This window comes from Cricetulus griseus, chromosome 2 (genome assembly GCF_003668045.3).
Source record: "Cricetulus griseus strain 17A/GY chromosome 2, alternate assembly CriGri-PICRH-1.0, whole genome shotgun sequence".
Lineage (NCBI taxonomy): Eukaryota > Metazoa > Chordata > Mammalia > Rodentia > Cricetidae > Cricetulus > Cricetulus griseus.
The window spans coordinates 201522413-201548305 of record NC_048595.1 but is presented as its reverse complement, the minus strand read 5'-3'; the positions used below and the strand labels follow the sequence as shown (position 1 = coordinate 201548305).

Sequence of the window (25893 nt, the reverse complement as noted above, 5' to 3'; positions counted from 1 at the left end):
CCCTGTGGCTGATGGCTGTCTCCAGGCTCTGTTCTGGCCTCCCTGGAATGCTCTCTATCAGCATCAAACTGTACTTCTCTTCTTTTCCGTGACTTCTCTTAGTGCCCCCTTTAAAGGCAACTCCTGGGTCAATTTCCTCCATTAGTTACGAATTCAGGTTCATGCAGCCAGAGCTGAAAACATGTGGAGAGGCACATTACTCCTCTCACTAGCAGTAATACAGAGGGGCCTTCGAGAGTGTTGGACACTTGTCCAGTTCCTCACTACCTGGGTCTTCCTTAAGGGACTTTGGTGGATTCTGAAGGACACAACAGAGATCCTAAGAAGTAATAGAGAAGGCAGGGGCTAGGGTACAAGGTCCCAGCCTCGGGCCAGAGGAGAGCTGCAAAGTGTGTGTGTGTGTGTGTGTGTGTGTGTGTGTGAGAGAGAGAGAGAGAGAGAGAGAGAGAGAGAGAGAGAGAGAGAGAGAGAGAGAGAGAGAGAGAGATGGCCATTGAAGTGAGGGTGTCACAACCTGAGCTCACTCCCCAATTGAAAGTTACTAAGGAGATCATCACGGCCAGGCCCCTAGTCCTGATGGCTGTCCCACATTGGTTTCACAGGGCTTTGGACACTCTGACTTCTGCCCTTCTGACTGACTCTGTCTTTCTCTCTCCATCTTCTGTCAGGTTTTGTCCCCCCCCTTTTTTTTTTTTGAGCCCTAGGGCAGGCTGGGTCAGGAAGCAGTGACTGTCATGGATGAAGAAAAGCTCCCATGTGAACAACGTGAGGAAGGAGGTGCTATCCAGGACCCCAACCTGGAACCTAAAGGGGAGCCTGGGGTCCAGAATGGAATGGAAGCCAGTAAAGGCCCAGGCAGTCACATCAGCAGTCCAGGCAGTGAGAAGAGAGACACCTTAGAGGGCACCATGGAATCCATGGGAGACCCAGATGTGGCCCTGCCTGGCCTTAGCCTCTCTCTCACCAATGGCCTGGCCTTGGGACAAGATGGGGACATTCTGGAAGATTCTATGGAATCCAAGCCCTGGAGGGCTAGTGGGCCAGCAGAGGAGGAGGAGGATGTCTCCAGGAGTCTCTGTCCAGATGCTGAGGACCCTCAGCTGGGGTGAGTGGGTACCCGGGCCGGGCACTCACATTTCTAACTCTATGAAATCACCTGGGGCTAGCCCCTTAGTCTCTCTGGGAGTCTGGGGTTTCCTGTCCCCATTTTCAGCTTCTGAGTGTTTTGAAAAGATAGACCCCTGTAGGGGATTTCAGACGCAAGCAGGCTTGCTGTTCCCCTCCTCCCCAGCACTTGGCCCCCACAAGCCATAATGAGCAGTTTCTGTGAGGGGCTGTCTCTCCATCTGACAGTGGAGCTTCAAGTCCACTCAAACATCTAAATGTGGAAGACAGGTTATCTGCTCCATTCTCCTACCTCAAGATGGCCCCAGGAATCCAGGCCTTATGTGCTTGTCCCTCCCAGGGAACTTTCCTGGGATTTTGAATAAGTTGTACCAGAAACTTTGTGTCTATCCTAGTTAGCAGAGTTACAGTCTGTTTGTCAGCAGAAGTTGGAGAGACTGGTCTTGGAGTACCACTGGACAAGGAGGAGGGCAATGTCTAAAGACCAATAAGTCTGGGAAGATCATACACAAGTCTGGTAGAGTATAGGTATAGGCCTGTCTGGCCTGAATGGGCAACTGCACAGGGGTGTATAAATATATGTATGAAGGTATCTCCAGCCTTTACATGGTACATGCAAAAGGATGTGTAAGTATGCATGGGGGGCACATGTGTGTTTATGTGTGTTTGCACTCATGTATGTGTGTCTAGCCTGTCCATTGGCATTTACACAGGAGTGTATGAATATGCATGAGACGTGTGTGTGTGTGTGTGTGTGTGTGTGTGTGTGTGTGTGTGTGTGTGTATGTGTGTATGTGTGTGTATGTGTGTGTGTGTGTGTGTGTGACTGTGTTCGGCTCCTAGAACACATGGTATGGTAGCTAGCCTTAGTGTGGGGAGACATCTAGGAAGGATGGTGACTATTCTCTTGCATTCTATAGGCTGGATTGCCCTGGGGAGCCAGATGTGCGGGATGGCTTCAGTGCCACGTTTGAGAAGATTCTGGAGTCAGAGCTGTTGCGGGGCACTCAGTACAGCAGCCTGGACTCATTAGATGTGCTGAGTCTCACTGACGAGAGTGACAGCTGTGTCAGCTTCGAGGCCCCCCTCACACCTCTCATCCAGCAGCGGGCTCGAGACAGCCCTGAGCCTGGGGCTGGACTAGGCATTGGGGACATGGGGCCTGAAGGGGACCCGGGGGCAGCTGGTGGTGGTGATGGGGAGCTGGGCAGCCCCCTGCGGCGGTCCATCTCTAGCAGCCGCTCAGAGAATGTCCTGAGCCACTTGTCTCTCATGTCGATGCCCAATGGGTTCCATGAAGACGGACCTGGGGGCTCAGGAGGGGACGATGAGGATGATGAAGACACAGACAAGTTGCTGAACTCTGCCAGGTGAGGAGGGAGCTAGCTTGGGAGCTGGGAAGCCACTGAGCAGATAGGGGAACTGAGACCGAGGGGAGGCAAAGCATTCTGGGATGACAGTGTCCACAATCCACATGCCCTCACAAGGTCACCGTGGCTATCCTCTGCATGCAGACAGCCCGTCCAGTCTTGAGGGTGCACTCTGCTCTTCCATTCTAATAGCTCAGAGCTGGTCATATTGCTATGCTCAGGGCACAGCCACATCTGATTTCACTTGAGTCACTCTGGAAGTCTGGCTCGATGCTTTCCTCCTGCAGTGGAACCTCTTCCCTTCCTCTGCCCCCCTGCCCCCCAAGGGTTTTCAGAGACCTGGGATCCCTCCTAGCTACACACAGGACTTCTGATCCCCTCCTTTCCATTTGCAGTGACACCAGCCTCAAGGATGGCCTGTCGGACTCGGATTCAGAGCTGAGCAGCTCTGAGGGGCTGGAGCCCAGTGGCACAGACCCGCTGGCCAATGGGTGCCAGGGGGTCAGCGAAGCTGCTCGCCGGCTGGCCCGTCGTCTCTACCACCTCGAGGGCTTCCAGCGTTGTGATGTGGCTCGGCAGCTGGGCAAGAAGTGAGTGCATCTCCCCAGCTCCTGCCCCAGGCAGGGCAAAACCATTGTCTTCCTCAGTTGGAAAAGGGCAGAAAAGGATGTGGGTGACTTCTTTCCGGGGTGGCTGGTGCCACAAGCTCTCACCAGGCCTTCAAGGATACCTCCTCCTGTCACTGTCCTCATTCTTGACCTCGCCCTAAATCTGTTTCCTTTCTGGGCTGCTTGGGAGAAGGTGGCTGCTGTCAGGGAGGGGGTGGTGACAGGCGGCCCCTCAGGGCTGCAGCGGGATGGTGTATGAAGGGCAGTAGAGAGGACAGGATAACCTGACAGGACTGGAGCTTGCCCCAGTGGGGCCAGGTGGAGTGGAGAACCTGTGAGAGATCTGGGGTGAATGTCGGGGACTGGAGATAATGGTGTCCGTCTTCACTAACCAACCTGTCTATTGGGACCACCTGTAGGGACTGGACATACAAAATCACAGGGCATAACCTTTAGACTGGGTGCAAAGGACACTAGGGAGGTAGATGTTGTGAGGGCGGGGGAGCGTGTGTGTGTGTGTGTGTGTGTGTGTGTGTGTGTGTGTGTGTGTGTGTTGACATATTCTGAGTATGTTTGAACATAGTGTGGCCCTTGCCTTGGCCCTTCTATCCACAGGAACTCCATCACCCCAGGAAGGCTTGGAGGAGCTGGCCAGTCTCCTGTGCCACTCACAAGGCTAAGGCAGATCATCAGACCTTGGTCAGGCTTAGACGGGGGACTTAAGTCTTAGGAGGCCTTCTTGCACCCTCTGAAGTTTCTTTGTACCTTGGGCGGTGGGTTCCCAGGATCCCTTCCTTAAAAAAATCACAACTGATACACTTCTCTGGCAGGCTGAACGTCTCCATACTTTGGAGAACGGATTCTTGCCGTGTTTCCACGGCGCCCTCTGCAGGCTCCTCCAGCAATTTCTGCAGCTCGCCCCTCCCATCCAAAAAGGGCGGGGTGGGGGGGCCACACAATGATGACATGACTTTCCAACTTCTCATCTCTAACTCTCAGGTCTTTTGCCCTAGGTAGCTTCTGTCCACTTCTTTTCTTTTCTTAGTCCCACCCAGATGGGTTCTTGCCATTCTGTGCCCTCTTTAGAAACTTCCCTTTCCAAGCACCATGGGCTTAGGGTATTGGAAGCAGGTGATTGCTACCCATGCCTCCTTCAGCAGCATCTGCACACCTGGGCCACTTGTTTCTATTTCAAGTTTTTCATTATGAACATTTCGAGAATACAAAAAACAGATAAACATCACATCAAACTTTTCATGTACCCATTGTGCAACTTCAAAGTGTTCTGAGGTCTCACCAGCCCAGACTGGTCACCAAATCCCTCTGCCTCAGCCTCGTAAATGCTGGGATTATAGGTGTGTATCATCACACACAGCTCTCAGCTTTGATGTTCTTCTGTTATTCTTTCCTCTGTTGTCCCATAATCCCCCCCAATTTGTTGGATGCATATTCAAACACTCTATCATTGGGCTCACAAGTGCTTAGGCTATATGAAAAATTTTAACATAATTCCCTTATAACAGTTAGCAAAAATTTCTTATCTCTAACATTTATTGTATTTCATTTTCTCTGGTCCTCTCAAAAACATTGATCTGGTCAGGCCTGGTGGTGCAGGCTTGTTATCCCAGCTACTGGGAGCCTGAGGCAGGAGGTTCGAAAGCTTAAGGCTTGCCTGGGCTACAGAGTGACTCTATCAGAAATATATACAATAAAAATAGGGCTTGGCTGTAGCTCAGCATAGAGTACTTGCCTTACATGCATGAGGCCCTGGGTTCAATCCTCCATACCACCACCACCCAAAAACAAACAAACAAACAAACAAACACAAAAAAAACCAAAACCCCAAAACCAAAAAAGATAAATAAAAATGGTGTGTCCAAAATAGGGCTGGAATATGATTCCCATGTTTTACCTGTCCCCCTTTTTCACAAGTGGCATTTAATATACAACCAGCTGCAGCTCTTTCTTTTTCATCCCCCCCCCCCCCCCCGCCGCCGAGCCGTGGTGCATGCATGTCCATACGTATGTATGCATGAATGCACATGTGGAGGCCAGGGTCTCTCACTGAATCTGGAGCTCACTGACTGGCTAGGCGGGCCAGCTGGCAGTCTGCAGGGATCCTCTTGTCCCCACATCTCAGTGATGAGATTACACGTCCACGGCACCATGTTGGCTTTTTACCCTGGGTGCTAGGAATCCAAACGCAGGTCCCAGGCTGTATGTAGAGTTTCTCTGTGTCTTGGCAGCCACTCCCAAATAACCAGACAGAGACTTACTGTTAATTATAAAGGCTTGGCTGATAGCTTAGGCTTCTCTCCAGCCAGCTCTTACAACATAAATGAACTCATTTATATTAATCCATGTGCTGCCCAGAGACTCTTTTACCTTATCTATGGGCTCCCATGTTGCTTCTTCCAAGTCTGACTCACGACTCCTCAGACTCTGCACTTCTTCCCAGCATTCTCTTTACCCCCCAAATCCTGCCTAGCTATCAGTCCATTCGGCTTTTTATTAACAATGAGAGCAACACATATTTCGAGTGTACCAAGATTGTTCTGCAGCACCAGGCTTGCAAGACAAATGCTTTAATATCAAGGCCATCTTCCCAGGCCCCTCTTTTAAAGTGCCATGTACTGAAGGAACAGAGCTGTTCATCCCAAAGAATTTCCCACATTTTGGATATGATATGGTGATGTTTCACATATTCCTCTAATTCCCACGATCCTGTCATGGGAAAGAAAGCTCGAGGCTTAATTAGAGACAGGTGGAAATCTTCAAATTCTTCTTCCTGGGCTTCATGAAACATGTTCCTTCTTGGCCTCCAGGAGGGCACAGCCCTGCCCCTCTGCTGTTCTCAGACCCCTTCACCAGCTCTTTCCTTGGTCTAGACCTTAATGGGGCTGCTTTCAGAGCTCTTCCCTGGGCTTGCACACTAAAAGAAAATATTTTTATTTATGTGTGTGGATGTGTGTGTTGTGTGCTTTTTTTTTTTTTTTTTTTGAGACAGGGTTTCTCTGTGTAGTTTTGTAGCCTATTCTGGCACTTGCTCTGTAGAGCAAGCTGGTCTCGAACTCACAGAGATTCACCTGCCTCTGCCTCCCGAGTGCTGGGATTAAAGGCATGTGCCACCAACGCCCGGCTGTGTGTTGTGTGATTGTATGCTAAATGTGGGCAGATGCCTGAGGAAGTCAGAAGAGGGCCATAGAACCGCTGTGGCTGGGTTACAGGCAGTTGTGCAATGCCAGACATGGGTGTTGGGAAGTAGACCAGAAGTGTGAATGCTGTTAACCCTTGAGCTATCAATTCAACCCAGTCTGGCCTCAGGCTCAAGATGGCCTTGAACTCCTGACACCTATCATGCTGGGGATTGAACCCAGGGCTTTGTATGTGGTAGACAGACACTCATCCCATCTGTACCTTTAAAAGTTTTATTTATTTATTATGTATACAACATTCTGCTTCCATGTATATCTGCACACCAGAAGAGGACACCAGATCTCATAAACGATGGTTGTGAGCCACCATGTGGTTGCTGGGAATTGAACTCAGGACCTCTGGAAGAGCAGCCAGTGTTCTTAACCTCTGAGCCATCTCTCCAGCCCCTTACTTATTTATTTTGAGTCACAGTTTCATTATGTAGGCCGGTTGGTTGGGCTCAAGCTCCTATCCTACCTCACAGTGCTGAGGTGACAGGTAAGCACTGCTACACCTAGCTCCTTGCGCCTTGTTCTCCAAAAGGTTCAGGTCTCACAATACCAAGCTGTCTCTTACAAGGTTGCTCTCACAGGGGTTCAGCCAGCCCTGTCTTTGTCCTGAGCTCTGACATCTTTTCTGATGACCTCAGCAACCTAAATTTTCTCATCTTGGCCACCTTTTTTTTCCTGACTCCATTCTCCGTGGGTTTCCACTCTGCAGGTACAGTGTTAGCTTTAAAGTCTGTAGCCAATTGGGAGGTGGTGGCGCACGCCTTTAATCCCAGCACTTGGGAGGCAGAGGCAGGTGGATCTCTGTGAGCTCAAGACCAGCCTGGTCTACCGAGCAAGTTCCAGGACAGGCTTCAAAGCCACAGAGAAACCCTGTCTCAAATCCCCCTAAGCCCCCTCCCCCCAAAAAAGTCAGTAGCCATGGCCTGGTCCTTCCTGTGATCTGAGGTCTTGCCCTGTATCACCTCTTGCTGCTTCCCCTAGTGGCTTGATGTGATGTCATATCATTTCCTTTGCTGGGGACACTTGGCATCACCTTACCCCAGTCCCTTCCTTCTGAGCGGGATCTTAACTGAGCTGGCTGAGACACCATCTCTTGAGGCCCCAGACCAAGGTTGATCTGTCTGAGCTGAGTGACCAGAGGGGAGGTAATCCAGGGTCTGAGCAGATCTCTGAGGTGATTAAGGGTCCTCTGGGACCAGCTTTCCCAGTAGCTGCCATCCCGGGACTTGGGGCCTGCTTCTAATTGACATCCCATGATGCTTTCTTGGCAGCAATGAGTTCAGCAGGCTGGTGGCTGGGGAATACCTCAGTTTCTTCGACTTCTCAGGCCTCACGTTGGACAGAGCACTCAGGTCAGTGGGGCTGGGATGGGACAGTGCCTACAGGTGATGGAACAGCACATTTGGATTGTCATTCCAGGTCTATCATAACTTGCTGCATGACATTTGTCCCTCTGATAAAGCTGTGGGGAAGAGATGCTATGAGTAGCACTTGTCCAACAACTCAGCGAATGCCAGCTAATGTGATGGGTGCTCAGGGTATGAAGGTGGGGGTATAGTCACAGCTCGGAGGGCTTGTCTGTACGGAGCACTTCCTGCCTGCCAGATGCCATAGGTCTTTCTACACCTGGCCTACTTTGATGGTAAATAGAACTTGATTGTAGCTGTTTCAGTGTTTGGGCCACAGGAGGGTCAGTTGTGGGCCTAGGGAGGAGGAGGGGTGGGATGGGTGGATGTTGCCCGGTGTCATCAGAAAGATGCAAGGCCGAGCTGAGGAGGGAAGGGCAGAGTCTCTGAGCTAAGGGTTGTGTCCACAGATGTCTCTTATACTTAAAAAAAAATACGATTGTTTTTAAGATTTGTTTATTTTCTTATGCAATGTTCTGTCTGCACTCCATAGGAGGGCACCAGATCTTATTATAGATGACTGTGAGCCACCATGTGGTTGCTGTGAATTGAACTCAGGACCTCTGGAAGAATAGCTGGTGCTCTTAACCTCTGAGCCATCTCTTCAGCCCCCATTCTTATACTTTTTAAAAATCACTTTTATTCTTTTCCCCTCTGTTTTGGTTGGGACATTTTCTGTTGGCTTCTAGTATACTTGCTATTTTGCTGCATTCAGTGTACCATTGAAGCCAATTAAAAACTCACTGAGGGCCTGGCTCTGCATGAGTAGGAAGGGTGAGGGCCACAGTTCAGACCCTCTATTTCTGGGAGGCTTTCTGCCTAACTACGCAGTTCCATAACTGTCACCCCTTTGAGTCTGGCAACTGTGTGCCCATGTGCTAACAACCCCTCAAGACTCCAGATTTGTTTTCCCAGACCTAAGAAAGGATCCAATATACTGCCTTTTGCCCATGGGCTTTGTTGGCAATGCACCCAGGGAAAAGATGGCTGTCTCGTGTCAGCCCGCTCTGTCCAGTCCTCTTCACCTTGAGATTGTGGGCCGGTGGCTCCTCTTGCTTCACCTGTAACTTAAGGAAGTGCACTGCTGCCACTGTTGGGGATGTATATTGCTCTACTCCAAGCAGATCTATCTTGAGCTGAGCCTTTGGTTGCATCAAAATGAGAATGGTCAGAGAGACAGTGTTAAGTGGGACTGGCTCACCGTCAGAGGCACGGACGGGTGCTGGGCTGAGGGTCCTTTATATTGGGCCCTAGAGCAAGGTTTGGCTGTTCAGAACCTGCAGAGCTGCAGAAGGCTCTGGGTGTGAAGCAGCACCGTAGCAGCATGCTAGCAACCTTTAATCTGGAGGACAGGCCTGAGGATGCGGGAGAGTGAGCAGGAAAGATGGGCACGAGAGCTTCCTCAAGAGATAGAGTGGAAAGCAGCTGGGGCAGAGATAGTGAGAATATAGGCAATGGTGGGGCTGAGCCTTGGGGCAGGCAAGAGTATAGGGGGAGGAGGTGTGACACTTGGGGGTTGGTAATGAGCCCCTGGGAGGCAGGATTTGGGAAGGATGGGGCTGGAGTTTACGAAATACAATGGATTGGGTCTGGAGAGATGACTCAGTGGTTAAGAGCACTGGCTGCTTTTCCAGAGGATCCAGGTTTGATTCCAAGCACCCACAAGATGGTTCAGAATTGTCTGTAACTCTATAATATGAAGGATGTGGATGTTTCTCTGGGACTTCTGGGGAGCCAGGGAAAGGTTTTAAGTGGCTGTGGTGAGTTGAGATCGCCTGTGTGTCTACAAGGCAGATACAATGTGTGTGGGGTGCTAGCTGAGAGGCTGGGGTAGGTATCCTGAGCACATGATGAGGGTAGACTGGAGGGAAGAGAAGAGGAGGAGGAGGGATTGAGATAAAGACAAAAGGAAGGCCAAGCGTGGCAGCACAAGCCTTTGATCCCAGCCCTTGGGAGGCAGAGACAGGTGGATCTCTGAGTTCCAGGACAGTTAGAGCTTTGTAGAGAGACACTGTCTCAAAACAAACAAACAACTCTCCACCCCAGAAAAATGAAGAACAAATCACAGAGACTTGGTACAGCTTAGACTTGGGGTGGGGGAATGAGAATGGAGGGGCAGGTTTAGGGCTTAATTGATGGCGAGTAGGGTTTAGGAAAGACTGAAGAAGAACATGCTGATGTGTGGGGCTGGCTGGCGTTCTAGGACAGGCTGATACTGGCTCTGAGGTGCTCATCTGCCTTGTTCAGATCCATCCCCCTGCCTGTTTCCAGAAGGGTGCTTTAGGAATGAGAGAGAGACAGAGACAGAGAGAGATAGACAGACAGACAGACAGACACATGCAGAGAGAGAGAGAGAGAGAGAGAGAGAGAGAGAGAGAGAGAGAGAGAGGGAAGGAGGGAGGGAGGGAGGAGGAATTCTGTGGTCTTAGAATCCAGAGGCCATCTTGGAGGTCAGGGGGTCCGCCTGGGCCTGTAGAGGGTACCCAGACCCAGGTACTGGGTACAGGAACACTGGTCTCACGTGGGCATCTGTGTGTGGGGAGTAAGTCTTCTATTCCAGTGAGAAGACTGAATCAGGGGCTCTGAGATTCACTCAGCAACCTCGAATTACATTCTAGAACCTTCCTGAAGGCCTTTCCACTGATGGGGGAGACGCAGGAGCGAGAGCGAGTCCTTACCCACTTCTCACGCCGGTACTGCCAGTGTAACCCAGACGACAGCACATCAGAAGGTACAGTACCCCCTGTTCCCCCTCCCTTATTCCTGCCTGAGTCCTGGTTCTCTCCCACCCTGGCCCACTCCCTGGTCCCCCTCCCTTATTCCTGCCCGAGTCCTGGTCTTCTCCCACCCTGGCCCACCTGTCACCTCTGTCTTGCAGGCCCAGGTGGGCTAGATGCTTTGGCAATTAAGATTGGATGAATATAGTTGGGTGTGGTGACTCATTCCTGAAATCCCAGGAATTGGCAGGATGAGTCAGGACTATTTCAAGCTTGAGGTGAGCCTGGGCTACAGAGTGAGACCCTGCCTCAAAAACCAAAATAATAAAATGTCCAGTGAATATCAGATGGCCTGGTGCTAGACAGGAGAGCCCAAATGTCTTGCTCATGGTCATTTCATTCCCAGTGCCTGTAAGTCCTTCCTACACTCAGTCCTTTAACGTAGTCCATGTTCCGTGTCTCTCCCATCACAACCCTGACTCTCAGCAGGGTAGGGGACCTTCTATGCAGGTCTGTTTCAGGGCCAGGACTTGCCAAATGGATGGACCCAAGTCATAGGAACCAAGGGACTAAATCTCTTATGGTTGTTGTAGGGACATGGTTTGGGGTTCAGAGCCTTTCTTAGGTCTAAGGTTCAAGGTTCAAGGTGACTTTGTCTGCAAGGGGCAGACATCTGGACTAGAGCCTCCCCAGGGTGGTTAGGGGCTGGGTGGTTGGGCATTACCCAGGCATTAGCCCTGAAAAGCTTGGGGGCAGATGTCTGGTTTCCTTTGTCTGTGTGGCCTCTTTGCTGGCAGGTGGGAGACCCTTGGTGGGAATGAGTGTGTTCTCACACTGAGAATCCATTGTGTTCTGTTTAGATGGGATCCACACGCTCACCTGTGCCCTGATGTTGCTTAACACAGACCTGCATGGACATGTGAGTGAGTAGGGGGGCTGTCGGGGGACATGTGAGTAGGGGGGCTGTCGGGGGGGGGACATGTGAGTAGGGGGGCTGTCGGGGGGGGCATGTGAGTAGGGGGACTGTCGGGGGACATGTGCTCTCACTGGCTCCCTGTCACTGAGGGTCAACCCTGTAGCCATCCCTCTTCCTGAAGCTCTTGATCAGGAACAGTGTTTTCTCCTAGAAGACTAGGAGAGGTGGCAGTCTTGCTTCTGGATTTGACCCTGTCCTGGTTTTATCCACTGGTTCTGCTTGGGTTCTGATTCCTAAGAACAGTGAGAGCAGTTGAGGCACATGGGAGTTTTTCTTTTTGATTTTCGAGTCAGGGTCTCTCTATGCAGCCCTGGCTGTCCTAGAACTCACTCTGTAGACAAGGCTGGTCTCAAACGCAGAGATCTTCCTGCCTCTGCCTCCCGAGTGCTGGGATTAAAGGCGTGTGGCACCACTGCGCCCAGCTGAGGCATGTGGGAATTTAAGACATGGCAAGTCGATGTGTCATCAGGACACATCTGTGGTGGAGTCCCCACCTTGATCTACCAAAAGGCCATCTGCTCTTCCATCTCTCCTCTAAAAGCCCAGATGTGGCCTCCCTGAAATGGCGTGCCCAAGACAGTTGGTCTTTGCCCACCAAATGGCAGGTTACTCTTAAGGGGCCTCCTCCTCACCCCTTCACTCTTGTCAGGCCAGTGAGTGGAAGAATAGGTGTGGGGTGCCCTGGCCCCAGGCCGCCTCCAGGCTTCCCACGCTCACTAATTCCTTCTTCCTTCCTCTGTTGGCTACTGCTCTGGGTGCCCCTGCCCTCCCTTCCTCAGGTGGTAAGTGCTGCTGTTAGAGTGTGCATGCTACGTGCTTAGACCTGCCTCCATTCACCCTCTGTGTCCTGTCACGCCATCTGCCCCACCCAACCGCTATCTGGCCATCACTCACTCGGGCTGGTCAGAGCCCCTCCTGGGAGTTGGGTAGATTTAATAACTCAGTGACAACAAAGTCTAGAGTAAACCTAAACAGAAAAGTTTAGGAGATATGGCCTGTAAGAAAAATCTGGGATAGACAAGCTTCATAATCCCTTCTTGCCTTCATTGGGTAGCCGTGTGAGCCCGGGCAAGTCACTTCCCCTCTGAGTCGCAGGTCCTGCCTGCATCTTCTCAGGGCAGTGATGGTTTCCTCCAGTGTCCTGGGGAGGGCAAGAATGGCAGCAATTTATGTCACGTGTCAGGGCCTGACCCTGGCAAGGGTTTTGCTGTGAACAATACATCCACATGCCCAGTGGTACCCATTGCTACTCTTACAACTTGAGTGACGGACAACCTGTCAGTACAATCTTGAGGCTGGTGGCAGCCGGAGTGGCCAAGGGAGAGGAGGAGTAGCCGGTTGGGCTTGTGGGCTCATGAATGAATGTGATGCATATTTCCTATGAGCAGAGTGGGGTGAGCACCCTGCACAAGCCAGCCCTTTCCCTGAGATTGCCTCTTCTGTTCACAAGTGTCACTAGCCACTTGAAAAGGAGTGGTAAACACACCCCTCAACACTGAGCACTCTCAGTGGAGAGACCCCTAGCATGGTGGGCCTTAGCTGGTCTGGGCCCCTCCTTTGAGGAGGGAGAGGTGTTTGGATGGGGCCTTCACACTGCAGCCGACACTGAGCAGTAACTCCCTTGAAGTAGCATTGCTCAGCAAGCAGAGGGGAGGGACCTGGGTTAGGCTTCTCTGTGTTTGCCCCCAGCACAGCTGTATGGCCTAGAACAAACCTCTTAACTCACTGAGCCTCTATTTATTTCCCATCTTGTAACCCCTGCCTGTGAATTTCTTTCTTTTTAAAAATTTATTATTTGATCTTATGTGCTTTGGTGTTTTGCCTGCATGTTTGTGTGAGGGTGTCAGACCTCGGCAGTGAAACTGTGGTGGGTGGAAGACCCCGGGAAAGATTCGGGATTTGACACCTGTCTTTAAGGCTTCCTTCCAGGTGAACCATAAAAACAGGCTAGGATTGTTCTTACCTCAGTGCCATGCCAGACTTTCAGGAAAAGGCTGGCTGTCCTGGTTCAAAAGTGACCACCAAGTGTCACTTGGGTAACACCTAATCCCAGCCAGTCTCTACTCTGGGCAAGGATGTGGGTGGGGAGATGGTCACCTGGCATGAGATGTGACAAGCTGTGACTTGTCCCTGTGGGGGACAAGCTGTGGGGAAGAGACGCCAGGGTCCAGGGGAGGTCCTGTTGATGACAATGGGAGCGGGAAGAAGGAGACACTGGACACTCAGGGTTCTCAACCATACACCTTGGGCTGTACTGTTATCTGGGTCCCCTGTCCCCACACATGTCTTTTACCCAGTGGCTGACTATCAATGCTACTTTAAAGCAAATAACTTTGGTATGCCTTCTTTTTTTTTTTTTTTTCTCCCCGCACTTTGGCCAGTCTTGCTTTTTGGCCTACAGAGACTATAGTGAAGGGTTTGACTTGGAGTGTGTTCTTTAGAGTGACTATGATGTCCTCATATGTCAGTAAGGCCAAAAAGGCTTTCTGTATCATGGAAACCTTGTGTGCACTCACTGATTAATTTCACTGTGGTGAAATACAGTAGCAAGCACTGACTATTTTAACCACTTAAAAACACAGAATGCAGTGACAGCGGCTGCAATCCCAGCGGTGTGCACCCGGCACTACTGACCCACTCCAGAATTTTCCCTCACTCTCAAAATAATCCTCAGAGCCACCAGCAGTCATGCGAGTGGAATCATGCAACCCCTGACCTTCTGTGTCCGGCTTATGTCACTTGACATACTGTTTTCAAGGGTCGTTCATGTTGTAGCATGCGCCAGCACTTCATTCTTGTTTAGGGATAAATAGTGTATTATTGCATGGATAGGCCACCTAGGACATGCGTGGATAAGCATGTGGAGTCACAAATATTTGTGTGCAAGTTTTAGTTTGTACACCTGTTCCCAACTTTTGTTCTTTGTTGTTGAAACAGGGTTTCATTATGTTGCCCTGGCTGGCCTGGAACTTGCTGTGTAGACCAGGCTGAACTCAAACTTACAGAGATCTAAACTGCCTGGCTCTTCCTTCTAAGTGCTGGGATTAGGGGCACCTCCCTCAATTATCTTTTTTAATTATTAAAAATCTCTCTCTCTCTCTCTCTCTCTCTCTCTCTCTCTCTCTCTCTGTGTGTGTGTGTGTGTATGTGTATGTGTGTTGTGCACATGTGGAGGTCAGAGGTCAACTTTCAGGAGTTGGTCCTCTTCTTCCTCCATGTGGGTCTCCCAGGGATTGAACTAAGATCAACAGGTATGGCAGGAAGTGCCTTTACCTGCTGAGTCATATTGCTGGTACTTGGTTTCTCATTTCTTTTCAGGTATATGCTCAAGGTAGACTTGATGAATTACATATTTTTATATTTAACGGGCTGGCATATTGGCTAAATATTTCCTATCACGCCAGCAATATATAAGGGTTCCAATTGTCAACGGTGTTAACTTTTCTTACCATTTTGAAAATATTATTGACATCTTAGTGGATGTGAACTACTACTTTAGTTTTCAGTTTGATTTCGGTGCTGTGGATTGAGCTCTTACGAATGCCTGGTGAGTGCTCTGCCTCTGAGCTACTGTGCCGGCCCTGCTGTGGTTTTGATTTACTGGTCTTCATGGCTTGATGGCCATTTGCATATGTTCTTTGGAATGCCCGTTCAGATCCTTTGCCCACTTTATTTTATTTATTTTCTTACTCTATTGTGTTGGCTGAGTACAAACTCACAGGTTTCTTGACTACAACTTTGAAAGTGCCAGGTTATGGGCATGCCCCACCAGATCTGGTTCCTTTGTCCAATTTAAATGTCTGTTTTTGTTGTTGCATTCTGCTGGCTTCCTGTATTCAGAACACCAGACTCTTGTCAAGCATATGCCATGCAGATGTTTTCTCTCATCTTACTGGTTGTTTACTCATTCTCCCTCCCTCCCTCCCTCCCTCCCTCCCTCCTCCCTCCCCTCTCCCCTCCATCCCTCCCTCCCCTCTCCCTCCATCCCTCCCTCCCTCTCTCCCTCCCTCTCTCCCTCTCTCAAGACAGGGTTTCTCTGTGTAGCTGTAGACTAGGCTGGCCTTGAACTCACAGAGATCCACCTGCCTCTGCCTCCCGAGTGCTAACATTAAAGGCACCGCCTGTCCTCTTTCTCACTCTCTTGATAGTCTTGTGATGTAGGACAGTTTTTAAAATTTGAATGACATCTAAATTTATCTTTTCTCTTCCTCTGTGTGTGTATGATGTGTGCATGTATATGTGTGGGTGACCTGTGTGTACATATGTGTGGAGGAGGCCAGAGGTCTATCTGGAGTGATCTGGAGTGTAATTCCTCTGGAGCCAGCCATCTTTTTCTTTTCTTTTCTTTCCTTTCCTTTCCTTTCCTTTCCTTTCCTTTCCTTTCCTTTCCTTTCCTTTCCTTTTCTTTCCTTTCCTTTCCTTTTCTTTCTTTCTTTTCTTTCTTTCTTTTTTTTTTTAAAGACATGGTCTCACTGGGACCTGGGACTTACTGATTACATTAGGATGGTTGGCCCAGTAAGCCCAAGGAATCCTCTGTCCCTTCTTCTCCAGGCCTGGATTACCAGGTCTCCCTGCTTGCACAGCAGATGCATTGCTGACTGTGCTCTTACCATAACCCTGCAGCATCCTTTTTTTTTGTTTGTGCATTGGGCATCATGAACCAGAATCTATTACCAGTGTTGTGGTGGCATACATCTTTAATCTCGGGGGCAGAGGCAGATGTGCCTCTGGGAGTTTGAAGTAAGCATGTTGAGTTCTAGGTCAGTCAGGGTTACATAGTGAGACCCTGTATCAAACAAACAAGGAAACAAACAAGCATTGAAAAAGAAACCATTGCCAGATCCAAGACATGGAGCTTTGCCTTCTTTTCTTCTGAGAGTTTTAGCTCTTCTACCTAGTTTTGAATTTTTCTTTTTTTTTTCTTCAGCACTGAGGATGGGACTTAGGGCCTCAAGTGTGCTAGCCGAGCACTCTCCCACTGAGTTCTGGCCCTACCCTTAGTTTTAAATTCTATTCTGAGTAATGAAATACAGTACCAGATACAGATTCAATCCCATTCATTTGCGTTTGGACATCTGGCTCCAGCATCATTTATACAGAAAATTATTTTCCATTCAAACAGTCTTGACAGACTTGCTGCGATCTAGCCTATTGGTAAGCATGGTGTTATGTACCAGTACTCAACACTCAAGAGGTGGAAGCAGGCAGAACTGAGTTTGAGGCTACCTCCACTACAATGCATACTCCCTCAAGCAACAACAACAAATTGATTGATTTTAAATTATAGGTTTGAGGCTGGGGAGCTCAGCTGGTAGAGCACTTGTCTAGAATTCATGAGGCCCTCAGTTCCATGCCCAGTATCCTCAAAACTGAATGTGATCACACACACCTACAATCCTACCTCTTGGGAGGTGGAGGCAGGAGGATCAGAAGTTCAAGGCCACCCTTGTATATGTAATGAGTTTGAAGCCAAGCTGGGATATAGGAAGCCTTATCTCAGACAAAAGTTATAGGTTTACTTCCTGACTTATAATTTGCTTCAATTCATTTGCAACTCTGCTCTGTGTGAGTGCCCCATGTTTTCACTACTGTGGCTTTCTAGTAAGTTCTCAGTCGGAAATCTGATAGGTAAAGTCTGTTCTTCTTTGTTCAAGACTGAGTGAGTGGGTGATCTCTTGCAATTCCACACAAACGTAAGGATTGGCCTTTGCATTTCTTAAGGTGTGTGTGTGTGTGTAGAGCATAAAGATTTTGATGGAGATTACCTTGAGGTATTCAGGTCGGTTAGGGGAGAATTGCCATTTTAGCAATGCTAAAGTCTTCCTAATCCATGAACAAAGGACGTCTTACTGTGGATTTATACCTTCTTAATTCATTTTAGAACTCTTCTGTAGTTCTGAGTATACAAACCTTTCATCTCCTTGGTTGAATTTTATTTGAACCAGGGTCTCATGCTGGAACTCACCATGTAGTTCAGAGTGTAGTTCACTGTGGGTCCCCTGCCTTAGCTTCAATTACAGGCTTGATCCCTGTGCCCAGCTTCCTTGGTTAATTATATTGGCATTTTATTATTTTTTATTTTTCTGAGACAAGATCTCATGTATCCCAGGCTGAAATTCAGTATGTAGCCTGGGATATTTTTTTTTAATTTAAATTAGAAACAAGCTACTTTTACATGTCAATCTCAGTTCCCTCTGCCTCCCCTCCTCCCCTGACCCCCACCCACTCCCTATCCCAACCTCTTTCTGCTCCCCAGGGGGGGTGAGGCCTTCCATGTAGGATCTTCAAAGTCTGTCCTATCATTTGGAGCAGGGCCTAGGCCCTCCCTGCCTGGGATGGTCTTGAACTCATGATCCCTTGCTTGTGCTGGAATTCTAGGAGTGAAACGCTGCGTCTAGTTCATTTTATTCATTATGTGTGCATGCACATGAGTATGAAGTCAGGGGTGGACCCTGGAGGCCATTTTCTGTCACTTCCTATCTTATTTTTTGAGACAGTTTTTCTCACTGAATCTGGAGCTCACTGATGCAAACAGACTAGCTAGCCAGCCTCCCTCCTGTCTCCCTAGTGCTGGGATTATAGATGTATATTGCCATGCTGGCTTTCATAGGGACGCTGGAGATTAGACTCTTAGGTCCCATGCTTGTGTGACAACCACCCGGCTGATCCATTTCCCAGCTCCGTCATTTTATTCTTGTTGATGCTGTTGTGAATAGAATTGTCTCCTGAATTCTGTTTTCTGATTGTTCACAGCTAGTACACACAAATCCAACTTGGGCCAGGGAAATGGCTCAGCAGGAGAAAGCACATAAATTTAAAAATGTAAGCCCAGTGCCTGATCTTGGCTGCCTCTTTTCAAGTTGTTGGTTAGGAGGCCCCAAAACATTACAGGTTACTGCCATCGCTCTTGGTTATCTTCCAGAACTTGATGGTAGGACCCTATAGCTAAAGAATCCACACTTGAGTCATAGAACGTGGAGAAATCAAGCTTGTACTGACCTGGAAGCTTTATCCCTATTGGCTAGGTGCCACAATACTGGAAGGTGCTATTCACACTATTTGGGGAGACAAGTCATCTACAGTTTTACCCATCTGTGGACACTGCAGACCTCAATAACAACTGGCCTGGAAAGATATGCAATAGTGGCATAGCTGTTATGGGAGTAACCAGTCACTTCCTTCTTGGGCTTAAGGTCTGCTGCATAAGACAGACTCATGCCTGTTACCTTTAACTATGACAAGAATGGCTGGGCAGGTCATAGGCTCTAGGGGAGAACCCACTGCTATCATTCTGCTATGTGGACAAAATATTAAAACTCCCTAAGCACTTATTTTTATATCTATGGATTAGAGCAGTTGTCAGCTCTCATTAGAGAAGCTGCTTTTGTGCTGTAGATGGTGACTGCTTCAGAGACCCACAACTGGTCAATGTGCAGAGAATAAGAGATTGTGGTATCTGCAACTAAAGGTAAAGAACTCCCTCCTTTTGAATTTGATTTTTTTCCTAATTGCTTTGAGTAGGACTCATTTATCTATTTATATTTATTTATGAGATAGTGTCTCTGTACATAGCCCCACTGTCATGGAACTTATTATGAAGATCAGGCTGGCCTTGAACTCACAGAGATCCACCTGCCTCTGCCTCCCTGGTGCAGGGATTAAAGGTGTGTGCCACCACACCCAGTTGGCTAGGACACTTAGTACAATTTTGTAAAAGTTTCTGATTATAGGGGAAAAGCTTCCAGTCTTTCACCAATGTACATCAGCTGTGGGCTTTTCATAACACCCTTCCCCAATTTAAGAAAGTCCATTCTGTTCCTAGTTTGTTGAGTATTTTTTCCCATGTATTTATTTGGGGAGGGGATAGTGGTCACATGGTGCATGGGTGGAGGTCAGCGGACAACTTGCAGTAGTCGGTTCTCTCCTTCCATCATGTGGACCTTAGGGTTGGAACCTAGGTCATCATCAGGTTTGGTGGCAACGTTGGTGGCAAAGTGCCTTTACCTGTTGAGCCATCTCATAGCACCTGTGTAAAGTCCTTTTAAGATGCTGATGAATTTGGTTTGTTAGTATTTTATTGAGGATTTTTGCATCTTTATCCTAAAGAATTACTGATCTTTTCTTGTAATATTTTGGCCAGGCACTGGTGTGCCCCACATTTATGAGTGAATTCGGAATTTTTCAAGAGTATGTCCACTTCATCTAGATTTTCTAACTTTTTGGCACCTACTTCTTTAGTATTCTTGCTTATTTATTTATTTTTGTCTACTTGATCTTCTTACGAGTAAATAGTGAAAGAAAGTGAGGACATGGCCACTCCATAGTATGGCTGAGGAGAAAGGTTTTATTTTAGATATGAGGTAGAGTTCATCCAGAGGCATTTGGAAGGGTCCAGAGTGAACCAAACCATGAGAGGAGAGAAAGAAAGAGGGAGAAGGGAGTGAGGAAGAAAAGAGAGCTAAGAGGAGGGAGGGCAAGTAGACTAAGAGAGGAGCCATGAGTGAGCCAGCCAGGAACCAAGAGAGGAGGACCAGGAGAGCTTGTGTCCAGAATGGCTGGATTGCACAGGAAAGAGAAGTGGAGGGAAGAGAAGCCCAGCCAGCCACTGGGCTGGAGAGGTTCAGGGTAGTGGGTGGGGTGAGAGGTGCTAGAAGGAACCACAGATACTGAATGATTCTTGTCCCAGGTTTCTTTGGAACCTGACAAGTAGCATTAAGGTCTGCAACCAAAACTGTGACTGTGTTGTCTTTTGAGTCTATCAGGTTTGTGTCCTATATGCTATTTGGTATATATGGGTTTACTGTGCTTATGTTTTCTGCTGGAATGATGCTTTTTTTTTTTTAAAGCATGAAAACATTGCTGCTTTTGTCTTTTAATGCTTCCTATCTGATATCAGGGCTGTCCTTTAGAAATTAGTGGGTCCGACTGGAGATATTATGTTAGTTGTGTGGGGTATCCTTTTCTAGCTTTTGGCTTTCAAAGATGTCTGTCCATTTATATTTAGGGCATGACTCTTGCATCATATACTTTACAGATATTAGCTCTGATAACTTCCTTTTAATTTGACCATCTAATGAGTTATGACACGTTTTAACTTAAATATACCAGGTTAACCTTGCGTTTTGGTTCATGCCCTTAATCCTAGCCCTCAGGAAGTTCAGGCAGGAGAATCATTTAGAATTTGAGGCAAGGCTGGGCTACAGATTGAGTCCCTGTTTTAAAACAAAACAAAGCAATAAGTAAATAAACAAGCTAAGTTGCATTTTCCTTTCTGTTTCATTCACCTGTTCTTTCTTCCTTTCTTTTTATATATGAAACTTTATTTTATGTGATTTGGTTTGAGGGTGTCCACTCTCCTGGAACTGGAGTTACAGATAATTGTGAGTTGCCCTGTGGTCGCTAGGAATTGAACCCAGATCCTCTGGAAGAGCAGCCAGCATTCTTAACCACTGAGCCATCTCTCCAGCTCATTCTTTCTTTTTTTTTCCCTCCTTCCTTCCTTGTCTACTTTTAGATTGTTTAGGTTTTTTTTTCTTAGATTTCTGTTTTCCTCTTTTTTAGATTTCCTGTTAAGGTACTGGGGATTGAACCAGGAGGGCCTTGCATATGCTAGTACTCTACCACCGAACCACGTACCCAGCCCTCAGAATTCTTTTTGTTTGTTTGTATGTTTCTGTGTACATTTCTGACTTGTTAAAAGTGTGTTTATCACTTCTGAGGCCACACAGCGCCTACAGACACCTCAGTTCCTTCACTGTTCTCTCAGCTCCCTGTCTATTCTTGTTTCATCCTTCGCCAGGCTCCCTGCTTTCCTTTTCTCACTCCCCTTACACCTCTACACTTCCTGACTCCCCAAATGTAATGTTTAAAAAAGAAAGGCGAAAACGGGGACCTTTCAGTGGGCCCTGGCAAGGGGTGCTATGCCCAAAGAGTTAGTGCAAGAGGTTTATTGGGGGAGGGGGATGGGGAGAGTGAAGGAGCTTAGGGCTGTCTCTGAGTGAGAGAGACAGACAGGCAGACAGAGACAGAACCGGCAGGAAGAGAGGCAGGAGACAAGACAGACAAGAAGTAAGAGAGACAAGAGAGCGAGCTGTGCCTGGAGGACACTTTTGAGGGGTGCACATGTTGCATAGCTGAAGGTGGAAAGCCCCCTGGTGACAGGTGATGACTAACAGGCAGGCTGCTGCCACTGTGGGAACTAACACCAACTTTCCTGTTGCTCTGTGCTTTCTACTTCCCCACATTTCCTGTTTCCTTATGCTTCCTGATTCCCCAAGCTTCCTATTTCTCCATGCTTCCTGCTTCTCCACACTTCCTGTTTCCCCATGCTTCTTCCTTCTCCACACTTCCTGTTTCTCCGCGCTCTCATCTAAAATTATTTTCTTCCTGACTGAAGAATTCATTATAGGACTTCCCTTCTTTGTTTCAAATTTCATGTTGACATATGGCTGAGGTATTTCTCAGTAACCCTTGCCCTTGGTGGGCTCTGACCTTCAGTAGGGTCTCTTGTTTCCACAGCCGTTGGGCCACCATGCCTCAAGGAGGGAAGTTTCCCAGGGCAGGACTCTCTCTGCATTCCGGGATTGGCAGGAACTTAACCTTGGTGTCTGTTTTGTCTTTCTCTATTGCCGTCACACAGGGGCTACACTAATATTTCAGCCCAACCCTTTCCACTAATTTTTATTTAGGTGTATGTATGTGTTCCATTGTGCATGTGTGCCACATGAGCATGCCCGTGAAGGCCAGAGCAGGGAACCAGTTTTCCGGAGTTACAGAAGGTTGTGAGCCACTCAACATGGGTGCTGGAACCAAATCCAGGCCCTTCTTGAAGAGCAGTAAGTGCTCTTAACTCTGAACCATCTCTCCAGACCCCTAATATTTGTTTTTTATTGGGAAGGTATCCTTTGTAACAAGGATATGTCATTATTAACATTAAAAAACTGTTTATTATTATCATCATTATTTTATTTATTTTGAGACAGAGTCTTACATAGCCCAGGCTAGCCTCAAATTCACCGTACTACTGAGGATAACCTCGCACTTCTGATCCTCCTGCTTCCTCTTCTCAAGTGCTAGGATTTCAGGGGTATATTAATATGCCCAGTTTATGTGGTGTTGTGGAGCAAACCTAAAGCTTCATACATCCTAAGCAGCACTCTACCAACTGAGCCACACACCCAGCCCAACCTAGCAATCTTTTGACCTTGTACTCTTAGTGGCTGAGAATGTTAGGTGTGGAGTTCAAAGACAGTATTTCCTCATGTCTTTGTATTCTTTTATTTAAAATGTCCATGACACAGCTAAATGCTTATGTCTGCACACAGGAAATGTATATATAAAAATGCACATAGAATCTTTTCTTTTTAACCCTTTAGAAGACATTAAGAAAATTCTCATCAGCTATATATTAAGTCTTACATTGTCTGGGTACAGTGGCATATATACCTATTATTCTAAATCAGTTCTAGTGCTGAAATGAAGACAGTAACCAATAGCAATCTGGTAAGGAAAGGGTTTATTTGGGTTACATCCATCAGTAGGGGAAGCTAAGGCAGAACCTTGGGGTCAGAGATTGAAACAGAATTCATAGAGGAATTTTTTGTTGTTGTTATTTTCCAGACAGGGTTTCTTTGTGTAGCATTGGCTGTCCTGGAACTTGCTTTATAGACCAAACTGGCCTTGAACTCATAAAGATCCATCTGCCTCTGCCTGCCAAGTGCTAGAATTAAAGGTGTTTGCCATCACTGCCTGGCTGATAGAGGAATGTTTTTTATTGGCTTGTTTAGCCTGTTTTCTTTCTTCTTTTCTTTTTTTAAGATGAGGTTTCTTTGTGTAGCCCTGGCTGTCCTGCAACTCGCTCTGTAGACCAGGTTGGCCTCAAACTCAGAGATCTGCCTGCCTCTTGAGCACTAAGATTCAAGGCATGCGCCACCACTGCCCAGCTATATCCTGTTTTTTAAAATTAATTAATTAATTTCATGTTCATTGATGTTTTGTCTGCATGTATGTCTGTGTGAGGGTGTTGGATCCATTGGAACTGGAGTTACAGACAGCTGTGAGCTGTCATGTGGACACTGGGAATTGAACCTGAGTTCTCTGGAAGAGCAGCCAGTGCTCTTAATCTTTCCAGCCACCCAGCCTGCTTTCCTATATAATCCAGGACCACATTGTTGTGACAAAACTTTTCCTGGGATGATGCAACACACTAAACCCACATCAAGCCAAAGTATGGATGGATACCACCAAAGTCCAAACTGGAGAATCAATAATTTTTCTGTTGTCTTTCTTGAGACAGAACTTCTCTGTCTGGCTGTCCTGGAACTCAGTTTGTAGACCACATTGGCCTGGAACCCACACAGATCCACCTGCCTCTGTCTCCCAAGTGCTGGAATAAAGGCATGCACCACCACTGCCTGACCAAATCAATAATTTTTATTTACTGTAATAAGAGTGAGGGGTTACTTACAGGAGCAGAAATGACTCAAAGACATCTGCATCACTAAAACCCACCCCAGCATGGGTGATAGCTCATAAAGTCTGGGAGCCTGGAGTACATTGCACAGCCTATAGGCAGCTCAACAGTTTGGAGGGTGTCTTTCCAGGTGCCTTAGGTGGTCTAACCTTTTTCTAGGCAGCTGGGCTGGCTCTAAGAGTCTTGGCAGGTTTGCTTGTCTGAGAGTCTTTGCAGCTTGGGTTTATCTGACAGGGACTGTCAGCTTTTACTGTTTGCTCTGGCCGGGAGGGGCCTAATGAATCTGGTCAGTTTCAGATACTTCCTGAACTATTTTGAGTTGTTTATCTTCCTGCTTAGGGGATGTCCCTGAAGGATGAAATGTTTTGCTATTGGAGGAAACTGTTACACAACACAGCTACCTAGAGGTCCAACTACCCACAATGAGCTGGCCCATCCCACATCAATCATTAATTAAGAAATATAGGACAATGTGATGGGGCATTTTTTCAACCGAGGTTCCCTTTTCCCAGATGACTCTAGCTTGTGTCAAGTTGACAAAAAACTAGCCAACATATCTATAATCCCAACATTTGGAAGGCTGAGGCAGGGGGATCTCAAGTTTGAAAACAGCCTCAGCTATGTGGTGAGACTCCATGCCAAACACACACACACACACACACACACACACACACACACACACACACACACACACACACACACTCCTTGAAGCAGTATTTTTCACATTATTTCATGGATGCCTTACATGGAGTTAGTAGAGGCTTTTTGTTAAAGTAATGCCAACATCAAGAAGTCTGGGTTAGTGCACATGGAAATCTGTCCTTGGAGAATCCGGCACTCACGAGCATGTTCAAGGCTCTGAAGTGTGAAAATCAATTTGCTAGATTATAATATTTATTTATTTATTTATTTATTTATTCATGGAAATACATATTCTCATGTCATGGGATGCTAACATTCCATAGTAAAATATGAGGGAATACTACCTTAGAGCAAACTCCAACTCTCAAATCCTCCCATAGTTGTAGTGCTTCCTAGGGCCTCTCCAACAGGGCTTCTCCAAGGATACTCTGAAAGTGTGAATGCCAGGTGGTGGGTTTGGAGGGCTTGACCCCTTTTGCTAGTGAGAAGTTAAAAAAAGACAGAATTTGGGGGTACAGCCACCCATCCCTAGCTCTTTGCTTATAGCAAAGAGAAACTGCTTAGGTTCTTTTGTACCAACCCAGCTCAGTATGGATGGCCCATGTGTGCTGGTGATAACTGATTTTTGATCTCATAAGACCAGACTCTCCTTTACTTGACCTACCTCTGGGAGGTCATCCTGACCCCACTCGGTGCAGGTGAGATAGTAAGAATATGGTGGAATATAGAGAGCTGCTCAGGAGCCAAGAGGCCTGGGTTCAAGTCTTGGTGCGGAATGATCTGGGGAGAGTTGGTGAGAGTGTGGCCTTTGATGTCAGGTACACTGGGCCCTTCCACTTCCTTCGTACACCACTTTGCCTTCTCATCCTTCAGGGTTCTCGCCTTGTGACAGGGAGATATGACAATGCAGCTCAAGTACAATGCCCAGAGCAGAGCAGGCACCTGGCAGACTCAGCCAACCAGACTCCTTCACTCAATTTGAAGACAGCCTTTCATGCTGTTTGTGGATTAAATAGACTTTTGAATGCAAAAATGTTTTGTAAATTCTTGGAGATGAAGGAGTAGCCAGGCAGTTTTACTTTCATTACTGCCCTCAATACTGCCTCATCCTGTCTGACTGGGCAGGGCAGGGGGTATGGACCACACCAGCCTTCTTCCCTACTCTCAGGCAGAACCATTTTTCCATGACAGAACATTGGCAAGAAGATGTCCTGCCAGCAGTTCATTGCCAACTTGGACCAGCTGAATGATGGCCAAGACTTTGCCAAAGACCTGTTGAAGGTATCTGCTAAAGTCCTCATGCCCCTTGCCCACATGAACGTAGTAAAATTTTGCTCCACTAAACCTTGACATTCTAGATGCATAGCACCG

At 47.6% G+C, this 25893-nt stretch overlaps 1 protein-coding gene across 1 annotated transcript in view; it reads left to right on the top strand.

The window, feature by feature from the left end:
* Nucleotides 1-674: 674 nt before the first annotated feature.
* Psd2 (pleckstrin and Sec7 domain containing 2) overlaps nucleotides 675-25893 on the top strand; it is a 36717-nt gene continuing 11498 nt past the window's right edge. Inside the window, exons 1-7 of the mRNA XM_035440194.1 lie at nucleotides 675-1105; nucleotides 2046-2495; nucleotides 2891-3085; nucleotides 7581-7661; nucleotides 10334-10446; nucleotides 11293-11351; nucleotides 25714-25803. Of these exons, the coding sequence (XP_035296085.1) occupies nucleotides 735-1105; nucleotides 2046-2495; nucleotides 2891-3085; nucleotides 7581-7661; nucleotides 10334-10446; nucleotides 11293-11351; nucleotides 25714-25803 (1359 nt within the window). The 5' untranslated portion in view covers nucleotides 675-734. The remainder of the gene's footprint in view (nucleotides 1106-2045; nucleotides 2496-2890; nucleotides 3086-7580; nucleotides 7662-10333; nucleotides 10447-11292; nucleotides 11352-25713; nucleotides 25804-25893) is intronic.